The sequence below is a fragment of the Corticium candelabrum genome, chromosome 4, assembly GCF_963422355.1.
Source record: "Corticium candelabrum chromosome 4, ooCorCand1.1, whole genome shotgun sequence".
Lineage (NCBI taxonomy): Eukaryota > Metazoa > Porifera > Homoscleromorpha > Homosclerophorida > Plakinidae > Corticium > Corticium candelabrum.
This window is the reverse complement of record NC_085088.1, coordinates 8,575,514-8,593,791: the sequence shown is the minus strand read 5'-3', so window position 1 is coordinate 8,593,791 and position 18,278 is coordinate 8,575,514. Positions and strand designations below refer to the sequence as shown.

The window sequence follows — 18,278 nt, the reverse complement described above, 5'->3', positions numbered from 1 at the left end:
GATGTACAACAGCACAAGATCCAACTGAACAATACACTGGTCTTACAACTACAGAAAACCAATGTGAAACTCTCTGTGTACAACATGTCCCGTTAGGGTAAAGAAAGTTGTGATTAATAGGAAGGATACACAAGTAAGTGGTAGCTAGTGCACGTAAGGATGAAGATGAAGGTCGGCGACAGTCACACATGATAGAATCCAAGAGTAGAACAGGTTGCCTTAATTTCTCGTGAATGCCCTGTTTGGTGGCACTTAGCCTTGCCAGATTGAAATTTTGTCTAGAACTGACTGCACACACAAACACACACACCACACACACACACACACACACACACACACACACACACACACACACACACACATGCACAACATACACAAGTTGGACGTAATATACAGCAGTATTATAAGGGATTTAACAGTATTTCTGATTACAGTGACTTTTCAATTTATTTGTTCTGCATTTGTAGCCAACCAAAATCAGAAGATGAAAGAAGATGTTTATTTTTTACGAGAACAATGGTATGTTCACTTCTCTGTCAAATGCTTGCATGTATAACTAAAGATGAAGGTTATGACTGAGACAGTAGCTTTTATTTTCTAAAGATTATACAAAATATAAATACATTTTGGAAATTGCAGCAAACTGTTTATGTACTTTGGGAGTATCTAAAAAGGCTCAAAATTGTCCCTATCTATGGCTAGACAAGAAATTATTAGAAAATCCTACAAGTCTACAGGTGATATTTTGATGATAGTACTAACTGACCTGATTCTGTTAGTACCTTTCTTAGTTAATTAATAAGACTCTTTCTTGACACAGAAGTTATGATCCCAACTTGGAGCATGTCACCTGTAGCAATGATGACATGTGAATAGCTTACTTTCTCACTGATATTGCAGTACATGAGTAAATTTGGTTCTACCTAACAAAAACACAGATTGCAAACTGCTGTGCTTGTTTATTGCTTAGCTCTTAGGAACTAAGATCTACTTAACAGTGGTTAACAAAGCGCCAACTATACCATTCTCCTGTTGTGTGCAATCCCAGTCTAACATGTGGGATGTCTATAGCCTGCATCTGCATCTCAATCTAGGTTAGCTAGTAGTGGCTTCTGAACTTGAACTGTCTTCAGCATCATCATGTTTGGTTCTAAACCATAGGGAGGCAGAGTCATGACATAGCAGATGATACATACACAAAACGTAAATTGCATTCTTGATGTACTATTATCAAAACGTCACTTTTATATTTGTGAAAGTTCTCTGCTCTCTTTTAAGTTTTGAACTTTATTAGCTGAATTCTTGTAGAGTTGAAACTGTAACTGATCTCATTCCTAGACTGCATGGACATAATGCTTTAGACTGTCAGTTGGACATCAAGACATCTGAAATTAATTAAGTAACAAAGAGCTGCAATGTTTTACACACATGTCACATGCTTAGAACAAGGAAACCTGACCTGGCTCAAAGTGCCAAGGGCTTGTCGAATTTTACCAAACTGCAGTGTTTCAACTTCAATTTTGCAGAATTGAGATTTTAGACGAAAAATTCAAAAACCTATATACATATATATATATATATATATATATATATATATATATATATATATATATATATATATATATACAGTGTTCTCCCCAGGCATCTCAAGACATGACAGGCACGCCCTGGCTAAATTTTACAAGGACACGCCCATTCCTGCCATTCCTTGGCTAGAGCCGCCACGCCTTGACTTATGCCCGCCACGCCTTACTATCTATGTGCTAGGCAAGAAAAGGGAGACCAGTGGTTTGGGTTCTTATATCTAGGAATAAAACACCTGTTGCTGTGGAAGTCCAAAAGCAACGTCATAGAGATTGCTATGTCCCAAATATACTTATGACGTTTTTCGAATCCGATCCGACGTCATTTGGTGGTGTATTCGCCCACATTCCAATCCGTATGTGAGTCATGCCCTCGGCAGCTGTTTGTGCTTTGGAGTAGTTATTGGTGCGTTGAGAGAATACAAAGTCGCAAGGCAAAGTACATCAATGCGTCGAATTGTGTTGTTGAAGTGATAGCCCAATTTCTCGTTCTTCTAGTGGCGTTTTTGGCACCTACGGAAGCCGATTTTGGAAGCGTTACCCTTCACAGGATGTAAGACAATGCACTGATTACAGATGCCAAAACGTGCTTGAACGGCATCGGCCCAAAGCCTAAGTTAGTGAATGCATTGGTCAGGTTAGTGTAAACACGTTTGCAGTTTCACAAATCTTGTAGATCTCGGTGAACATGCCGATACGCTGTGCATGTGCACGTCTCTACCTCTAGCATCGATATCGGCATGTAAAATTGTCACCGACTGCTTAGCGAACTTGTCTACTAGTGCTAAGTTACTAACTAAAGCTATTACAATCGATTTTGTGATTTGTATTGGCATGGATTATATTGGGAGATGCAGGTTTTGACATGTATGCAGATTACAAAGTAGCCCGGATGAAAAGCGAGGCGATAAAGGGTTGTGTTGTACTCTGTCCACGCATAGAAATATTGTACAGCTAACATTTTAGACCAAACACAAGCACCCTATGTTGCTTTAGCACTGCACCACAAAGCCAGGAAATCCCACTCAGATGACCACGCCCACATTTGAACCAACCACGCCCACAAGTGCATTCCATTTAGCCATGCCTACACCTCCATGCCTTTGAGATATTCTGGGGAGAACACTGACATATATATATATATATATATATATATATATATATATATATATATATATATATATATACCTCATTCTCTTGCTGCAAAGTCTTGATCTTTCCAATTCAGGCTATAAAAAGACTTCAGTCAGCTTTGCCTTCAGAGCACCCAGGGCTTTACGGTTACGCAGTGTTGAATTTGTTAGCAATGAAAGCAATGAAATGTGCATGCTCTAGTATGACCATGCACCTTTAAGCACCTAAGAAATAGACATTTAAAGTGATACAAGAAGAATCAGAATAAACAATTTCTTTTACTATACTGCATGTATGTGTATTTGTAGACATTTGTAGCATTTGTCTTATCATAGCATACCAAGAAAACTCAAATCTTGTCATGACACTCAGTTATTGGGTCACTTTATTGCTTTTTGCTATAAATAATTCATCTTGTTTTCTCTGCCGACTTGGAGAAAATAGTTGTATTGTTTAAGAGATGAGATCGAGTACAGTGTACACAGAATGGGTTTGAGAGATGAGAGTATACAGGCTATATAGGGGCATGAAAGCAAGGTTATGTGCCTTTAATGATAGACTGCATACTAGCTATAATTAGGCAACAAGAAACATTTTCCTACATGAAACATTTGTAGAAAGATACAGTGCAGTGTACTTACATTTCACAAATTTTCAAATTGGTGTGTTTGATTGCCTTAAATTGGTGTCACATTTATAGGAATGATTTTTATGGCACTTACATTGTAGGTTTGTATTATTTAATAAGCAGAGTGGTGATTTTCTTATTGGAAGTAAAATCACTATCTGCTGTATGATTATTAAGAATAATTATTACAAGTTTCAGTTGCTTGCTTGTGGTCACTATGTCATGCATGTTTAGTCCACAACTGGAGAGGAAAGTAATCAGAGAGGAAGAAGCAGTGGGAAACATTAAACATGAACTGAATGAGGTCAGTTCATGTGCACTCAGAAAGTTGTGTTATTGTGCCTATTGTGATAAACGGCAATTATACATGCAGACTTTAGATTGTTTGAATCAAGCACAGAAGCTATTGTTAGAGACAGAAGACAAAAAGGCGGAGGTTGTCATGTGATGTATTGTAGCAAGTGATAGTTTAGAAAATGCAAGTTTACAACCTGTAGCGAGGTTGTAAGGGTTTCAGAGGCACGTGCGTGTGTGACATCAGAGTTGTCAACTTTCTCGCACGATGCAGGAGACTCCCACATTTAGGCCCTTCTCCTGCTTGTCCGCATTTGACCGCAAATCTCCCGCATCTTTGTCGTCCTTAATATTCAATTATTGCTTTCAATCCAGGGCACAGAAATTAGAAATTATGAACATTACTACGGTTACCAATCCAGTATCCCGTACACTCTAATGAATGCGAGGGTGATGGGGTGCGAAGCTAGTAAATCACGTGTGCTGCACTTGTGTTCCCATTCAGATTGCACGTGGCAGTCTCCCCTTCTGTTCAGATGGAAGATCTTTAATTTAGTTGATATTAGAAAAATGGTTGCTGCTTAAACAGTTTTCCGCATTCTCCTGCATTGCTGTAGAATCCCTCTTTTTGGTTACCACAGGTTGACAAGTCTGGTGTGTGTGTACGTGTGTGTGTGTGTGTGTGTGTGTGTGTGTGTGTGTGTGTGTGTGTGAGCACTATCTTTTGAATGGCTTAAGCCTAGTTCACAATACGACGCTGACGTTGATGCTGACGATGACGCTGACGATGACGATGACGCTGGCATGAGCGTCGTATTGTGAACATGTCAACGTCGACGACGTTCGTCACAGCGTTCGTTCAGCGTTCTTGACGCTGGAGTTGACTCGAGTTCAACTCTAGCGTCGATTCCGGAAGTGTACCAACGTAACCGGAAAACACGTGATTACTTTCTACAAATCAAAGAACAGTCTTATCAAATCCCGGATTTCGCATGGAGGGTCTAATTGACAGCGTGCGGAGTTATCCGTGTCTTTGGCGCGTACATCTAAAATTCTCCCTGTTGCCGCCTTCGTTGAAAGATTGGTCTGACCCACATTTGCTGTTGTTGATATTCTCTAGCTCTACGCCTACGGCGACGAATGAGAAGTAGAAGAATTACAATTTCTTCGTCCATCTACGATACACACGTGGTGTTACAATAACGTGGGTTAAGCATGCGCTCAACGCTCGAGTATCCAGACAGGTGCTGACCAACGTCTCCTGACGCTCACGGAAAAATATTGTGAATGGTACAACGTCAGCGTCAGCGTCAACGTCCAGCGTCATCGTCAGCGTCAGCGTCAACGTCCAGCGTCATCGTCAGCGTCAACGTCAACGTCAGCGTCGTATTGTGAACTAGGCTTTAGCATATCAATATGAAATTTCAGAATATGAAGATTTTGCCTGAACATCTTGCCTGAAGATCTCACCAAAATCTCAAGACAATTTAATAATGAGTACTCGGGTCAAGGCCATAGCTCTCTGAACAAAGATTGTTGTCGTCATGTCTTGAAGCAGTTGCTACCATTATCAGTAGATTGCTGCAATATTGAATTATCATCACTTAAGTCGACAAAGTTGTTAGCACGTTTATAGAAGGCCTCTTTAGGAGGTAGTGGCATTTTATAGTGGAGTTACGATTACCACATAACAAAATAAAAAAAACATTTTGAGAAAATGATGGGTATGTAGGGATGGGTATGTACTTACTCATGCTCATCTCCTACATCACAATCCAGTACTGTGAGTGTCACACACGACTGCTGTGTTTTAATTAATTTAGGTAAAAAGATTGTGATGTAGGAGATGAGCATGAGTAAGTACATACCCATCCCTACATACCCATCATTTTCTCAAAATGTTTTTTTATTTTTTAGGTAAAAGGATTGTGATGTAGGAGATGAGCATAAATGTCATAAGTACATATCCATCCCTAGACACCACCCATCATTTTCTCAAAATGTTTTTAGACTTGTGTAGTTTGAAATGGAAATGACAGTTCTAGTAAGCGTGTGCAGCTCGGCCGGGATTTCAATCTTTGATTGCATCTCTAATCTCTAAACAACTCCCACGTTACGCTCAGCATAGACGGAAGTACGTAGCAGCTGATGGATGTACGTAATAACACTGATTGCATCTATAAACAACTCCCATTACCTAGGGTTCCACGAAAGAGATACACGCTTACATGCACAGAGAGTCAGACAGGACGCTGCGCCGTTGAACATAGTCGTACATGTTCAACTACACGCAACTGTAAGCAGCATGTAGCAGCAGGTGGAAGTGGCAGCTAGGCTTCCCAATGGTAGTCACATGTACACACGTGACCGGAACAACATGGCGTTGTGGGAAGCAGTACGTGGAATTGCATGGCAGCAGTTGACTGATACAAGGTGACTTTGCACATTTCTAGCTGTTGGGTCAGTGCAATTCTTTGGACAAGAGCGAATTGTTTGGTGTGACTCTCGTCGTTGTAGCTGCTTCAAGTGAGGCGCTAGCCTGGCTGACAAAAGTGAAATGTGAAATGTGAAAGAATAAATCGGGTTTTTTTACTTGCCAATAGCTGGCTTCTGAGGCGCTTAGTGTCAGCAGTGATAGTCTGGCTACCATTAGGAACGTTTGAAGTTGAGTGCTACGTGGGTCCGAGATCTCTGTAATGAGTTCTGAGAGATCTGGTTCGGATGCGTTTGGATACTTTTGTATGGGGCGCCATTTTAGATTCTTCGCATTCCTACATAGGGAGTGCAGTACACTTCCTGATAACATAAGTCTACTGTTGGCATGTGGGTTGTAGTAGTAGTAGTAGTAGTAGTAGTAGTAGTAGTAGTATATTTCAAAAAGCCAAAACACCAAATATTAGCAGCTGACAGATAACACCCACGCAGCAAAACAAACAACTAAAGATGGTTACCACTAAGAGACAGTTACTACTTTACGTTATTATGCCTAAACTATCAAGATAAGCTATAGTCAACATCTACTCATCTAGATGGGCCTCACTTTCAATGAGTCCCAACAAGTCCACTTTGATAGGTCTATAGAAACTGGATCGTGTTCCACGAATGCATAAGATGCTTGATCGTAGAAGAGCAAAAGAAAGCCTGCATCTTATCAACTGCATAACTTTGCTGTAGTGTTCACCCGATTTTGCTGCATGGAGACTTGCAAGGCGCTTATAGAACGTAGTAGCCTCTCGACCTGTGCTTCCTGTCGAACTGAAGACAAGTGGAGTAAAAGATCCGTGTTCAATTTCTCGTATTCGCTCACCATACTGACGTTTCTTCTCATTCTCATGCACTCTAAAAGCAGATTCTAAGTTGGGGTGTTTCAAGCTGGATGGAGCGTTTGGGTAGAATACCCTTACATCGAAGAATGCTCTTTCTCCAGCCCTCCACACGCCACGAGCAGAGATATCCGCTCTAGCCTCCGGCATTACGTTGGCAGTAGAATAACTAAAACTTTCACCTGATAGCGGTTGCAAGGTAGGCTCAGTAACAACATCATGACAGACTTCTCGTAGTAAATCAGCTGTTATGTCTCTGACTTCATTATGTCTTAGACTTCATAGTAGTAGTAGTAGTAGTAGTAGTAGTAGCAGTAGTAGTAGTAGTAGTGCTATGATCCAAATATAGAAGGAATACTTTTCGTTGATGCAACCAATGCATTTAACAGTCTCAATCGTCAAGTTGCTCTACACAACATTTCATGTCTCTGTCCCATGATACATCCGATTTTGGTCAATACATACAGAACAGCTACACCTCTTTATGTTGGTGGAGAGACTATATGGTCCCAAGAAGGCACAACTCAAGGCGACCCATTAGCAATGGCTATATATGTCATAGCTACAGTACCACTATATACAAACTATTCAAACGAATGGAAGTACTCAGATCTGGTATGCAGACGATGCATCGAGCGGAGGCAAATTAAAATTGCTCAAGCAATGGTGGGATAGATTAAACAAATCAGGACCATACTTTGGTTACTTTCCTAATCAGAAAAAGTCTTGGCTGCTTACAAAATCTCAGTTTCTTGAAAGTGCACAAAAATTGTGTAAAGACTCAGCAGTCAACATAACCACTGACGGTTGAACCTATCTCGGTGCTGCCATCGGTAACAACAACTTTCAGCAAACTTTCCAGGAGGCCAAAGTAACTGAGTGGACTCAACAAATATCAATGTTGACAAAGATTGTCAAAACTCAGCCACATGCAGCTTATTCTGTACTCATGCATGGCATCAAAGGGAAATGGACTTATGCTACACGAACTAATGAATTCCAGAAGACTATTCTAGAACCACTGGACTGTCAAATACGGAAGCAACTGATTCCTGCTCTAACGGTGAGATCTCTATTAGGAGATACAGAAAGAAATCTTTTGTCTCTCCCATCACACTTGGGGGATTGGGAGTGATTAATCCAACTTCCTTGATTAGTGAATACATAACATCTAAGCAAATCACAGAACCTCTGATGAAACTTATCCTACAACAAGAGTATCATCTGTTTGACTCAAACAACCAACAAATTTTGCTCAACTTTAATCTTCGTTGAAGTAAATGAGAAATGGAGAAGCAGACGGCAGATTTGGTAAACAGAGATTCAACCATTCAATAGAAAAGAGTGACTGAACTAGCAAGCGAAAAAGGGGCATCAAATTGGCTTACCGTACTTTCACTGCAACGACATGGATTCCACTTAGACAAGACCTCGTTTCATGATGCACTTTGCTTACGCTATGGTTGGCGACCAAACATCCTTACAGATCAATGTGCCTGTGGGTCAGCTGATGCAATGCCAGATAATGCCAGATGACGCATGTTTGATTGCATTTAGAGTTTGGTAGATGTCACATATTTTTGCCTTGGAAGCTGCCACGACTTTGACTTGTCAACAAATTCCGGCTGAAAGTGCAAACAAAATGTTGATGCGGAAGGCGTCGGAGCAGCGTCTTCCCCTGCCACCTACATCTGGATCTGGCGGTACAGTCACTGGCATGGATCGTCTGGTTGCTGACATTATTAATCTCCTCAGGACGGCTGGCCTCGGATTCCCGGTTAGTTTCTGTGACAGTGAGGGTACGTACATCGTGCTCACGCGTTGGGATGATCAACGGCCACCATGACACTTTAGCAAATACTGCAGCTTGAAATTCAGATATACCAGCACTTCCATCAACTTGGATGGCTTTTAATGACTACAATGACTACAGAGCGAAGTCGTTTCTGCTATATTATACCTGCTATTTAGAATATAATATGTTTGCATATGCAGGTCTTAATGACTGCATAGTCTAATATCAATTGCATGTTTTTCCTTTCTCCTGTGTGTTTTGTAGAATTGTCTTTGCAAACACCAATACGAGGAACAAGAAAGTTTACTCTGACAGAATTTAATGTTTGCATTTGTAAATAAAATAATTTTGGAAAATAAAACAAATTCTGACCGACCGACTGTGATTTTTTTGCGTTGTTACCCGAAACGAAGAACTCTTTCGGTGCGGCCTCATTTACTATGTTTTCTAAGTGTGCAAAAAGACAACCACGCCCACAACACTCCATAACCGGGGCAATCCCTACATACAAGGTACTCTGTGATAAGACAAAGCACCGTAATACACATAATTGACACCAAATGTTGCATACACTGCAAGCTGCAGTGCAAATTTTAACAATGGAATAGCAGAATTGAAAACATGGCAATGCAAGGTAATAAAATCACTTACATTTACTTTACTGCTGCAGCCAGGAATGTTTTGTGCTTTGAGTGTTTACTTAGCACATACTGCTAAAGTCCCACAACCATGCAAGTATAGTGCTACAAATACAGTAGGTGCAATCATCTACCTAGAGGAGCGTTCCGGAGAAGTGCGCAGCTTTAGTGCGCAGCGCAGTGTGCACCTGAAATTGTGAGGTCCGGTGATCAAGGGAGTTTGCAGAAAGTGTTCCTGCATAGGGGTGAGTGCTTCGTAAACTGTTAGAACACGATTCTAACGCCAAAGAATTTCACAAAACGCCAATTCTCTTGAATGTTGCCAGACAGAAATAAATCGCACGAAAAGAAGGTCAGTCTGTAGACAGTCTGAAAGTAGCACGACGGTTTCCACAGTTCTTGGAGCGACAGAAACAACAGAGATACCATTTCTGGGAACGTGATTGCATCAGTAAGGCTCACGTGATCTGATGGCGCGCAAAAATAACGCTTCACTTGGCGGACGAAATTCTTGAAACGGCTCCGTCAGTTTTTACGTTTTTGAATGATCTTAACGTACATCTGTCGGGTATGCTCTGAGATAGCACCCAGATGCTCAACTTGGTTAGTATACATTTCCCATTAGTGGGCGAAGGCGGAGCCAGCAGCCTAGCACCTATCTCCAGAATGCTCCTTTAATCTGAAACAACCACTTTTTCATTTTCTTCTTGTTCTTTATCGTCCAAGTCGTTTTCATAACCTGCTGTTATGGCACCTCATGGCTTAATCAAAGTTAATGTTTCTGACGCAGGTGTTATTGGCTGGCAAATAAGGATGAAGATTTGTCAGTCTTTGCACCTGATGTAAGATGCCTGCTAGGACAACCAACCATACCCTGCACCATTCTTTCAAAGTTGAGGCGATTTAATTTTGTCCTACCTTGCAGCATTTTTTAGGGGTGGCACTTAAACAAGGAATTGCGGTTATGAAATCCATTTTTGCAAAAATTTGCATTGCACCATACTGGTGTTGACTACAAGTTACAACTTTGTCTGAAGGTAGATCTGTATGTATGTAGCTATAATTTTGTTACGGTTATTAGTAGGTTGTAGTCATTGTGATTTTTCACATTGGTGACTTGCTTGAAGCATGGCTGAATAATTCAGCTAAACCATAGTGCAGCATTGGCTATTTTCTATGAGAGGTTGGCGTTTTAGTGTGCACATGCATAGAACTCAATGAAATACTCATTTATACTACTGAGGTGCTGGTCAGCTCACTGAAAGATGCCTTAATTCTGCAGTTGTAGGAAAGTGAAATAATGTTCTGGATTCTTACTATAGATGTTCATGAGCGGGAGGGGGGGGGAGCTGTACCATGGATGTCATCATCAGTAAGCAAAAACTACCTCGCTTGCCAGACCGTAAACAAAATTTACAAAAGTCATGGGCACAGAAATTTTCATTTCTTACACCGAGCGAGGAGACTGCAGTCTCCCATCTCCCCGCTTCCTACGCTGGTGCAGTACTTCTTCCATTCCAGTTGATTCTCTCAAATGATGTCAACTGGAAGTTTCTTGTCATTGGCCCTGGATGAAGAGGAAACATTGAGAAAGCCCAGGTAGAGGCAACTGGGCATGTTATGAAGCCTTGATATTGTTCTAGAACAAAAGTGGAATGCCCTGTGCCACTACATTTGCAAGTTCTGCATGCACTGGTTAGTATCATTATGAAACAGAAAAATTAGATGGTGAAGACACTTTTCAGCCATTGGCTACCGATCGACATTTATGAGCATACAGAAGTCAATACCCCTCCCCTTGCATGCACTGTGGTACGCTTATGAAACTGTCAATAATTTTGAATGACCCTTAGGCAGCTAATTAGTGCTGTAGTGTTTGTCAATTGGTCTATATGTTTGTTTGTTTGTTAGTCAGTTGTTTTCTAAGTTGTCAGCTTTGTCTGTTCTTCTGTTAGTCTGTCAGTTTGCCTAGCTGTTAGTCTGTCACTTCATCTGTGCCTTTGTTAGCTGAAGAGTTTCACATTTTGTAAAATTTATTGTGCTTGCATGGTGTTGACATTGTTTAGTTGGTTGTGGCAAACAGATAGTAGCAGCACTTTGTGATTGTAATCTATAGAGTAGCTTCATGGCTGTTTTTCAATATGATCTAAATTGATAGGCTTATGGTCGAGCTAATCAGGAAAGAATGCACATTGAACGTAATCTCAATAGAGTACGAAGCAACTTGAAAGACATTACGTTAGTGTGCTTGGAGCAGTTTTCATTGTTACATTAGTTATCATCTATAATCATTTTCTTTGTAGTGAAGAGTTGCAAGACGTTTTGAGCAAGAAAAGTAGTAATGCTCATGAGATCAATGATGCTCACATGAAGTTGATTCAGGACAAAGGAACATGCAAAACGTTTGGTTGGTCAGATAATACTAAGTTTGTAATAGAATAATAGAGTGATAATGCAACCATATTGTGCTATAGTTTGCTACTTATTAATTTAAAGATAGGAAACTATATGAATTAATTGATAATACTATTACATTTTCAGTGTATTTTTACTATTTACATTTTCGGTGTATTTTTTACTATTACATTTTTGGTGTACTTTTACTATTACATTTTTAGTGTATTTTATATTACATTTTTGGTGTATTTTGCACCATTGTGCCTTCCTGCTCAACTTTTGGTGCTTTAGCATAGTAGACATTGCATTTAGAAATATGTGCTGCTGTCTGGGGCTCCAAGGGTAAGCAGCCTAGTGCAAGTAAGTGCATAGTTTACTCAACAAGTATCAAGAGGTTGTCATTTACTCTGTTGAGCACAACTAACTTTCAACAGCAGCAGTAACTCTACAGCAGTTCCAACTATTAAGAAAAACCATGAGCAAAGAAACCAACTGAACAGTGAGTCAGTGTTTATAATTGCAACAAACTAGTACGAAATCTGGATACTAAATTATTTTGAGACTTGGTTATAGGAGATTTTATGGCTTTGTTAAGGAGACATGCTCCTCGTGAACAGGAAAGTCGCTTCAAGTATTGTTGTAATTTGGACATGAACCAAAATCTATTTTTACACTAATACAGTGTCACGTTGTGAGTATTTGCTTATGCAGGAATAGGTCTTGTTAATTACTGTGGGAAGCTGCTCAAAATTGTTAAGTACATTCGCGTGTCACTTATCCGACCCCCTTGGGACCGGACCCCTGTTGGATAAGTGAAAATGTTGGATAACTGAAGCCGTTACAAACTCAACTATTGTTCGTATTAGACGGCATTTTTTCCACATTAGGTATACTGAATGTAGCTGTAGAATGAATGTAGATGTAGATGAATGTAGAATACAACGAGAAGAAACGCTTGAATTCACTCTCAAACTTGTTTCAAGAAACAACTGACATGCACATGGATGTACATGTACGTACACTTACACAGCTGACCAGCCACGTAATCACCCACATGACAAGCTTGACCTGTCGGTTAACCGGCATGTCGGATAGGTGAACGTCGGATAAGTGACATGCGACTGTACTAATTAGAATTGTTATTAATGAAATTACAGTAGACATGTGGGAAATACATGTCTAGCAGAACATTGTTATGTCTTTGTTGTGATGACGTACCATATTCGCCCGTAATAACGTTCTACCGAAATAACTCCCATTCCCGTTTATACGCCCATGTGCAGCAGGTCAGAACTTTCAGCTCGAAAAACACCCATGCCCAAGTATACGCCCATGCCCAAGGGTACACCCAGGATGTATATGCATGCGCACAATAAACAAAATGGTGTCTGCAGAACATTCGTTGTTGTCTGCGTGCGTTTGATGAGCTGGTGTCAATGTTGTGTGAAAGTGCTTACCGGTAAAGTCATTTCGTCGTTGCAATTACTGATACTGATGCTGTTGACATGCTTGTGTTTAGTTTCTGCATGTATGCTGATGCTGTACGCGAATACCAGTACCAGTACCTTTGATCTTGCAAATGGGCATTTAGTGGTATTTCTGTCTTCGAGTGTTTAGATGATGACTGGCCAAACGGCAGCATGTTGCAACCATGTATACGCGTGGGACCAAAATAACGCCCATGCTCTAGTATATGCCCAGAAAAAAAGCGTTTCTTTTCTATATGCCCAGGGCGTTATTACGGGCGAATACGGTATGGTGGCACATGAAACTTATACCATGTTTACACGAGCAAGCATAGCGAGCTGAGCCATACCAGTCAGTGTTAGCCTAGCATGCCAGCCCATTTACACAGCATACTCTTTAAGCAGTGCATCTGATGGGCATGCTGTTTGCGTGTGTTATCTAGTGAGATCGACATAGCTTGCGTTAGCTCATGCTTGCAAAGGACAAAGCTAAGCTGCTTGCATTTTCTTCTCTATGGCCTACAACAGTCAAATTGAGAAACAAGGATGACATTTAACAAGATGACATCCTATTCGTACACAGATTTTCACACTCACTTTTTGCCATTTTCTAAGACCTGCATGCCAATTTCTAAGACCAGCATGCCATTTTCTAAGACCTGAGCATGTGCAGCTTTTATTCCAGCACAGATAGCATTTACATGACATACCTGACATGAGGCAGCCCAGGCGGGCATAGCTAGAAATTCCAAGTCAAGCCAGCACAACTTGCCACAGCTCGTCATGGCTCAACCAGTGGTTACAAATACCTTGCAGCTGACTTACAAGTGCTTGTGTAAACAGGCTATTAGATGCTAGGAAGGAAGAATGTAGAAATCTCTCTCTCTCTCTCTCACATGCACACACACACACACACACACACACACACACACACACACACACACACACACATGCATGCATGCACACACGCACGCACACATGCACATACATGAACACACAAGTGCATGCTCACATTGTCTCACACTAACAAACCACTTGATGGCATAATTGTGATTAAGTGTAGACTATAGTCCGTGTTTCTACTAGCTTCACGTTAAACTAGTTAAAGGGGAACTCCCATGAAAATAGAAGTAACGTTCTCATGATAGTACTAAGTGGCCTGATTCTATTGGTACCTTTCTTCTTAATAGAACTCTTTCTGAACGGAGAAATTGAGCTTCCAATGTGGGGGTGTAACCCTATGGTAGTCGCCATTTTGAGATGATGACGTACGAATATCTTACCGATTGCGCATGTGTTATCATCAGAGTATAGGGCGTAGCTTCCGTACAGTTTTGAGCCCGAATGTGATGACGCTGAGAGCAGTTTGAGTTCGGGAAAATCTCATGAAATTGATTCGGACACAGGGGACGGAATCCCTGAGCGCTTGGTCAACTCAGACTGGTGCACATGCGGTCCGTGTGTCGTCATGCCCACTGCCTTTGCTGCCAAGAGTTTGACGCGCTAAGTTAGAGACTCTGTGGTTTACGGTGTGTGGTAGAACACGCAACTTTTGAGCTTGTCTGCCTCAACTACAACGTTCTGCACACTGCTGTGTCCGCAGTGGTAGATGTCACTGAAGATTCCTTCACAGATCCTCTGAATCACAGGTTTCTTGACACAAGTGCGTACGGTATTGCCATTTTGTTTATTGTCTTTCACTTTACAGGCTTTTGAGGTCGACAGCATACAGGCAGTTCACACATTGGGCTCCTAGGAGACTGGGCAGGCGTGCTAAAATGGTCATACCATCATGTGTAGATTTGCTATTAGAAGACCTTTCCCAGAAGAAGGCGAAGTGTACGTGGAGTTTAGGTAGCATCATGATTAGATATGATTTTGACAATAATGCTTGTAACTACCTAATTCTAAGAATCTGTGTCAACTAATGTCCCATCTTATACATGCTATAGCATTTATATGTCATAGATGTATGTTCTATGTAAATCTTGTTTTACGAGCACTAACAACAGTTTCCTTGAGTGGTCTTTCACAGGTGGCAATGTTGGCTGGTAAAATTACAGGAGGTTGTCTGGCTTTGTGTTTTCGAAGAGGTTGTGGATTCAGCTGCCGTTTATTTAGAACTGCTTTAAGGATTCCTTGCAGATAGCCATAGCTCTTTGATTCAGTGATGGGCTTTGCAACCCAGATCTTGGTAGGTTTGGGAAAAACCACCTTGTATCTCACTTCTCCGCCTAGTCAACCTTGTACGCGTATGGCCTGAGGTAATAGTAAATGACATTACCACGCATCGTAGACGGCTCACACCCGAGGACGTTCTTAGTGAGCATTCAAGATACTGTGTTATTAGATGCTACAGCCTTTCAAATTCTGACCGACCCTCGATATATCCTCGCTACACAGAGCAACATACGCGAGTAAGATATTGCTACATCATCATTTCAAAATGGCGACTGCCATAAGGTTACGCCCCCATGTTCGAAGCTCAATTTCTCCGTTCAGAAAGAGTTGTATTAAGAAAGAAAGGTACCAATAGAGTCAGGGCACTTAGTACTATCATGAGAATGTTACTTGTAATTTCGTGGGAGTTCCCCTTTAATTAAATGAGTTCATAAACTAAACCAGTTTGACAAGATGACTGTTTCCACTGGGGACTTGTGCATCCAGGATGTGCTATTATCCGGACAAATCTGTTTTGCAATGGCGGATTATTCCTGGAACAATGCTAGCTACATTGCACTGCTATGTAGCAATAGTTAGTTGTCACTTCTATTTCCGCCTTTAGTAGGTACATACAGTAGCTGCTGCTTTCTTTTCTTTATTTAATGATGCTTCTATATATATACAGGAGAGCTGTCTGTGTGTCTCTCTGTCTGTGTTCGTATGTAAGAGAATATCTCCAAAACGGCAAGTCGCAGTGCCACCTAATTTTGCACGTGCACACTGAATCGATTAAGGTCGACATTGAAGGTGTCGTTGTCTTCCAGAGTTTTCTTGGGGTGACACGATTTCTTGCCAATCCAACCCGTCTCCACTCGCACGTGAATTTTTCTACAAAGGCACATCAGATCTCCACCAAATTTAAAATTCCCCTCCTGACCTTAGATGTTACACAAGGAGTGTGTCATTTATTACTGGCGTTGTCGATAAGAGCAAGATATTTTGAGTATATTCAGGTCTTTAAAAATATGGTGACCTTTGTTTGCCTGTGTACACGCATCAAATAGTTGCCACGTGTGCTTACACCTGTTTTCTGCAATGGCAGCAACATCTTCAAAGTGATGACATCCAGTGAGACTGTCAAAATAGCTGCAAGATAAAACGTGATTTGGTCATGCACATAAAGGGAGAACAATTTATTCAGGAGTTTGTGTGTTTTTTCCGCCCAATAATGGGAGTGTATATGCAGAAACTTGTGTTAATTAATGTAATTAATTTGCCGAGGCTAGTAGTAGTAGTGTAGATAAAATCAAAACGGCATTTTCAGCAATCATCTTCAAGTACGTATTACTATCACACGACAGCTAAACCTAGACTACTTACTAAACCTACTACAAACTACTATAAAACAGGTTTAGGAAAAGCAGTTTAGGTTTAGAATATAGCAGGTTTATTGCAGATGTAAACAGGTCAATCCTTAAACCAGTTTAGCTTAACTTGTTAAATGAGTAATAGTGGAACACAGCCATATTGTACTCGTAATTTAACTAAACCTTTGTAATTGATGTTGTAAGTAAGATTTATTTCATTACATGTGGGCAGATGAATGGTGTGAAAACTGCTTGCAAGCTACCAGTGCAGCAAAGGAGAGAGTAAGAAATAAAGAATTAGAGCTGTTTAGTGATTTTGCTAAAACGTGATCTTTTTGGGCTACAGATTAATGATCTTAAGGTTGTGTTATCGCAGCTGGCAGATGAACAAGCTCAACTTGTGGCAAAGAACGATGGTCTTGTGAGCAAGATGGAGACTGAGGTAAGTCTATGAACAGTTGTTCATAGCTGATAGTAGTGATAGGTATGCAGTCTAGTTGGCTTGCAACTTGTTGTGGAAACAAAGAGTTATATGGCTATTCTGTTATTGCCAGTAATAAAACTTGGTTTGGGAAAGTTAATGTACTGGTTGAAGTGTGTATAGGATCATGGATGCTTTCAAAGTCTTTTTGTTTATGCAAAATGGTGCATTACAGATAGCTATGTATAGGTTCATGCTAAGCAACATTTATTTAGCATTGAGGGAGGTCTTGGATGTTGTAATTGAGTCAAGCTGTAGTAACTACTGTAGCATGATGGACAATGATCAAAGATGGTTTTTGTTTAGTGTAATTTTACTTTTAGCGTGAAACGTTGAATGGTGAACAGGCAGAGTACGAAGGCCGAGTTCAAGAGGTCAAAACCAAATTGAAGAAAACCAAAGCTAAAAATGAGCAACTGAATGATGAAATTCACATGATGAAGCAAGACATTGTGACCTGGTAAGTAAGGCACTTGCAGAAGTTGCAAAACTTTTATTAGCATATATTGTAAGCTTCCCTTTAACTGTATCGTGATGCTTCAACAAACGGTATCACCGTTTGCTCTCATTTGGTTATCTTTGTGTGTTGGATTAGCTAGTGCTTTTATGATTGTACTACTGTAAATCAATAAATTTTGTAAGCTATTTAATTTGATAAATTGTATAAATTGCAAAGAATTTACTAACTTAAATTGCTTACTAACTTTTATAGTCCAAATACTCATCAATACTGTCAATCCAGAAATTTTCATACTCATAATTTTAGTACTTTTGCCCATGAAGTAGTTCGTACATATGGTATTTTCATACATAACATCAGTACTGTACTGTAGCTGAATTCAAGTGCATCTATCCATAAATTTTAGGCATCTGTATGAAAATAACTAAATTTCATGAGTATGAAAATTTTTGGATTTACGGTACTTGGTTTTATTGATTTCATAGTCATTCCATTAGGCTCACAAGAGTGAAGTCTGCTTGGCTCATTGGACGATGTAAACAATATGTC

The 18,278-nt window shown here is 40.4% G+C and overlaps 2 protein-coding genes across 4 annotated transcripts in view; one reads left to right on the top strand and one right to left on the bottom strand.

Annotated features, from left to right (window-relative positions):
- LOC134179050 (coiled-coil domain-containing protein 178-like) overlaps positions 1 to 18,278 on the top strand; it is a 36,247-nt gene that overhangs the window by 1,214 nt on the left and 16,755 nt on the right. For all 3 annotated transcript variants that reach the window (XM_062645953.1, XM_062645952.1, XM_062645954.1), the window contains 8 exons: positions 468 to 519; positions 3,580 to 3,649; positions 3,719 to 3,781; positions 11,554 to 11,633; positions 11,699 to 11,802; positions 17,021 to 17,070; positions 17,135 to 17,230; positions 17,593 to 17,729. In XM_062645953.1, coding sequence (XP_062501937.1) covers positions 468 to 519; positions 3,580 to 3,649; positions 3,719 to 3,781; positions 11,554 to 11,633; positions 11,699 to 11,802; positions 17,021 to 17,070; positions 17,135 to 17,230; positions 17,593 to 17,729 — 652 coding nt within the window. The remainder of the gene's footprint in view (positions 1 to 467; positions 520 to 3,579; positions 3,650 to 3,718; positions 3,782 to 11,553; positions 11,634 to 11,698; positions 11,803 to 17,020; positions 17,071 to 17,134; positions 17,231 to 17,592; positions 17,730 to 18,278) is intronic.
- Positions 6,486 to 7,200, bottom strand: LOC134178955 (uncharacterized). Its single transcript, XM_062645866.1, has one exon. It carries the CDS (start codon positions 7,110 to 7,112, stop codon positions 6,657 to 6,659), a length of 456 nt encoding a protein of 151 aa, XP_062501850.1. The 5' UTR covers positions 7,113 to 7,200; the 3' UTR covers positions 6,486 to 6,656.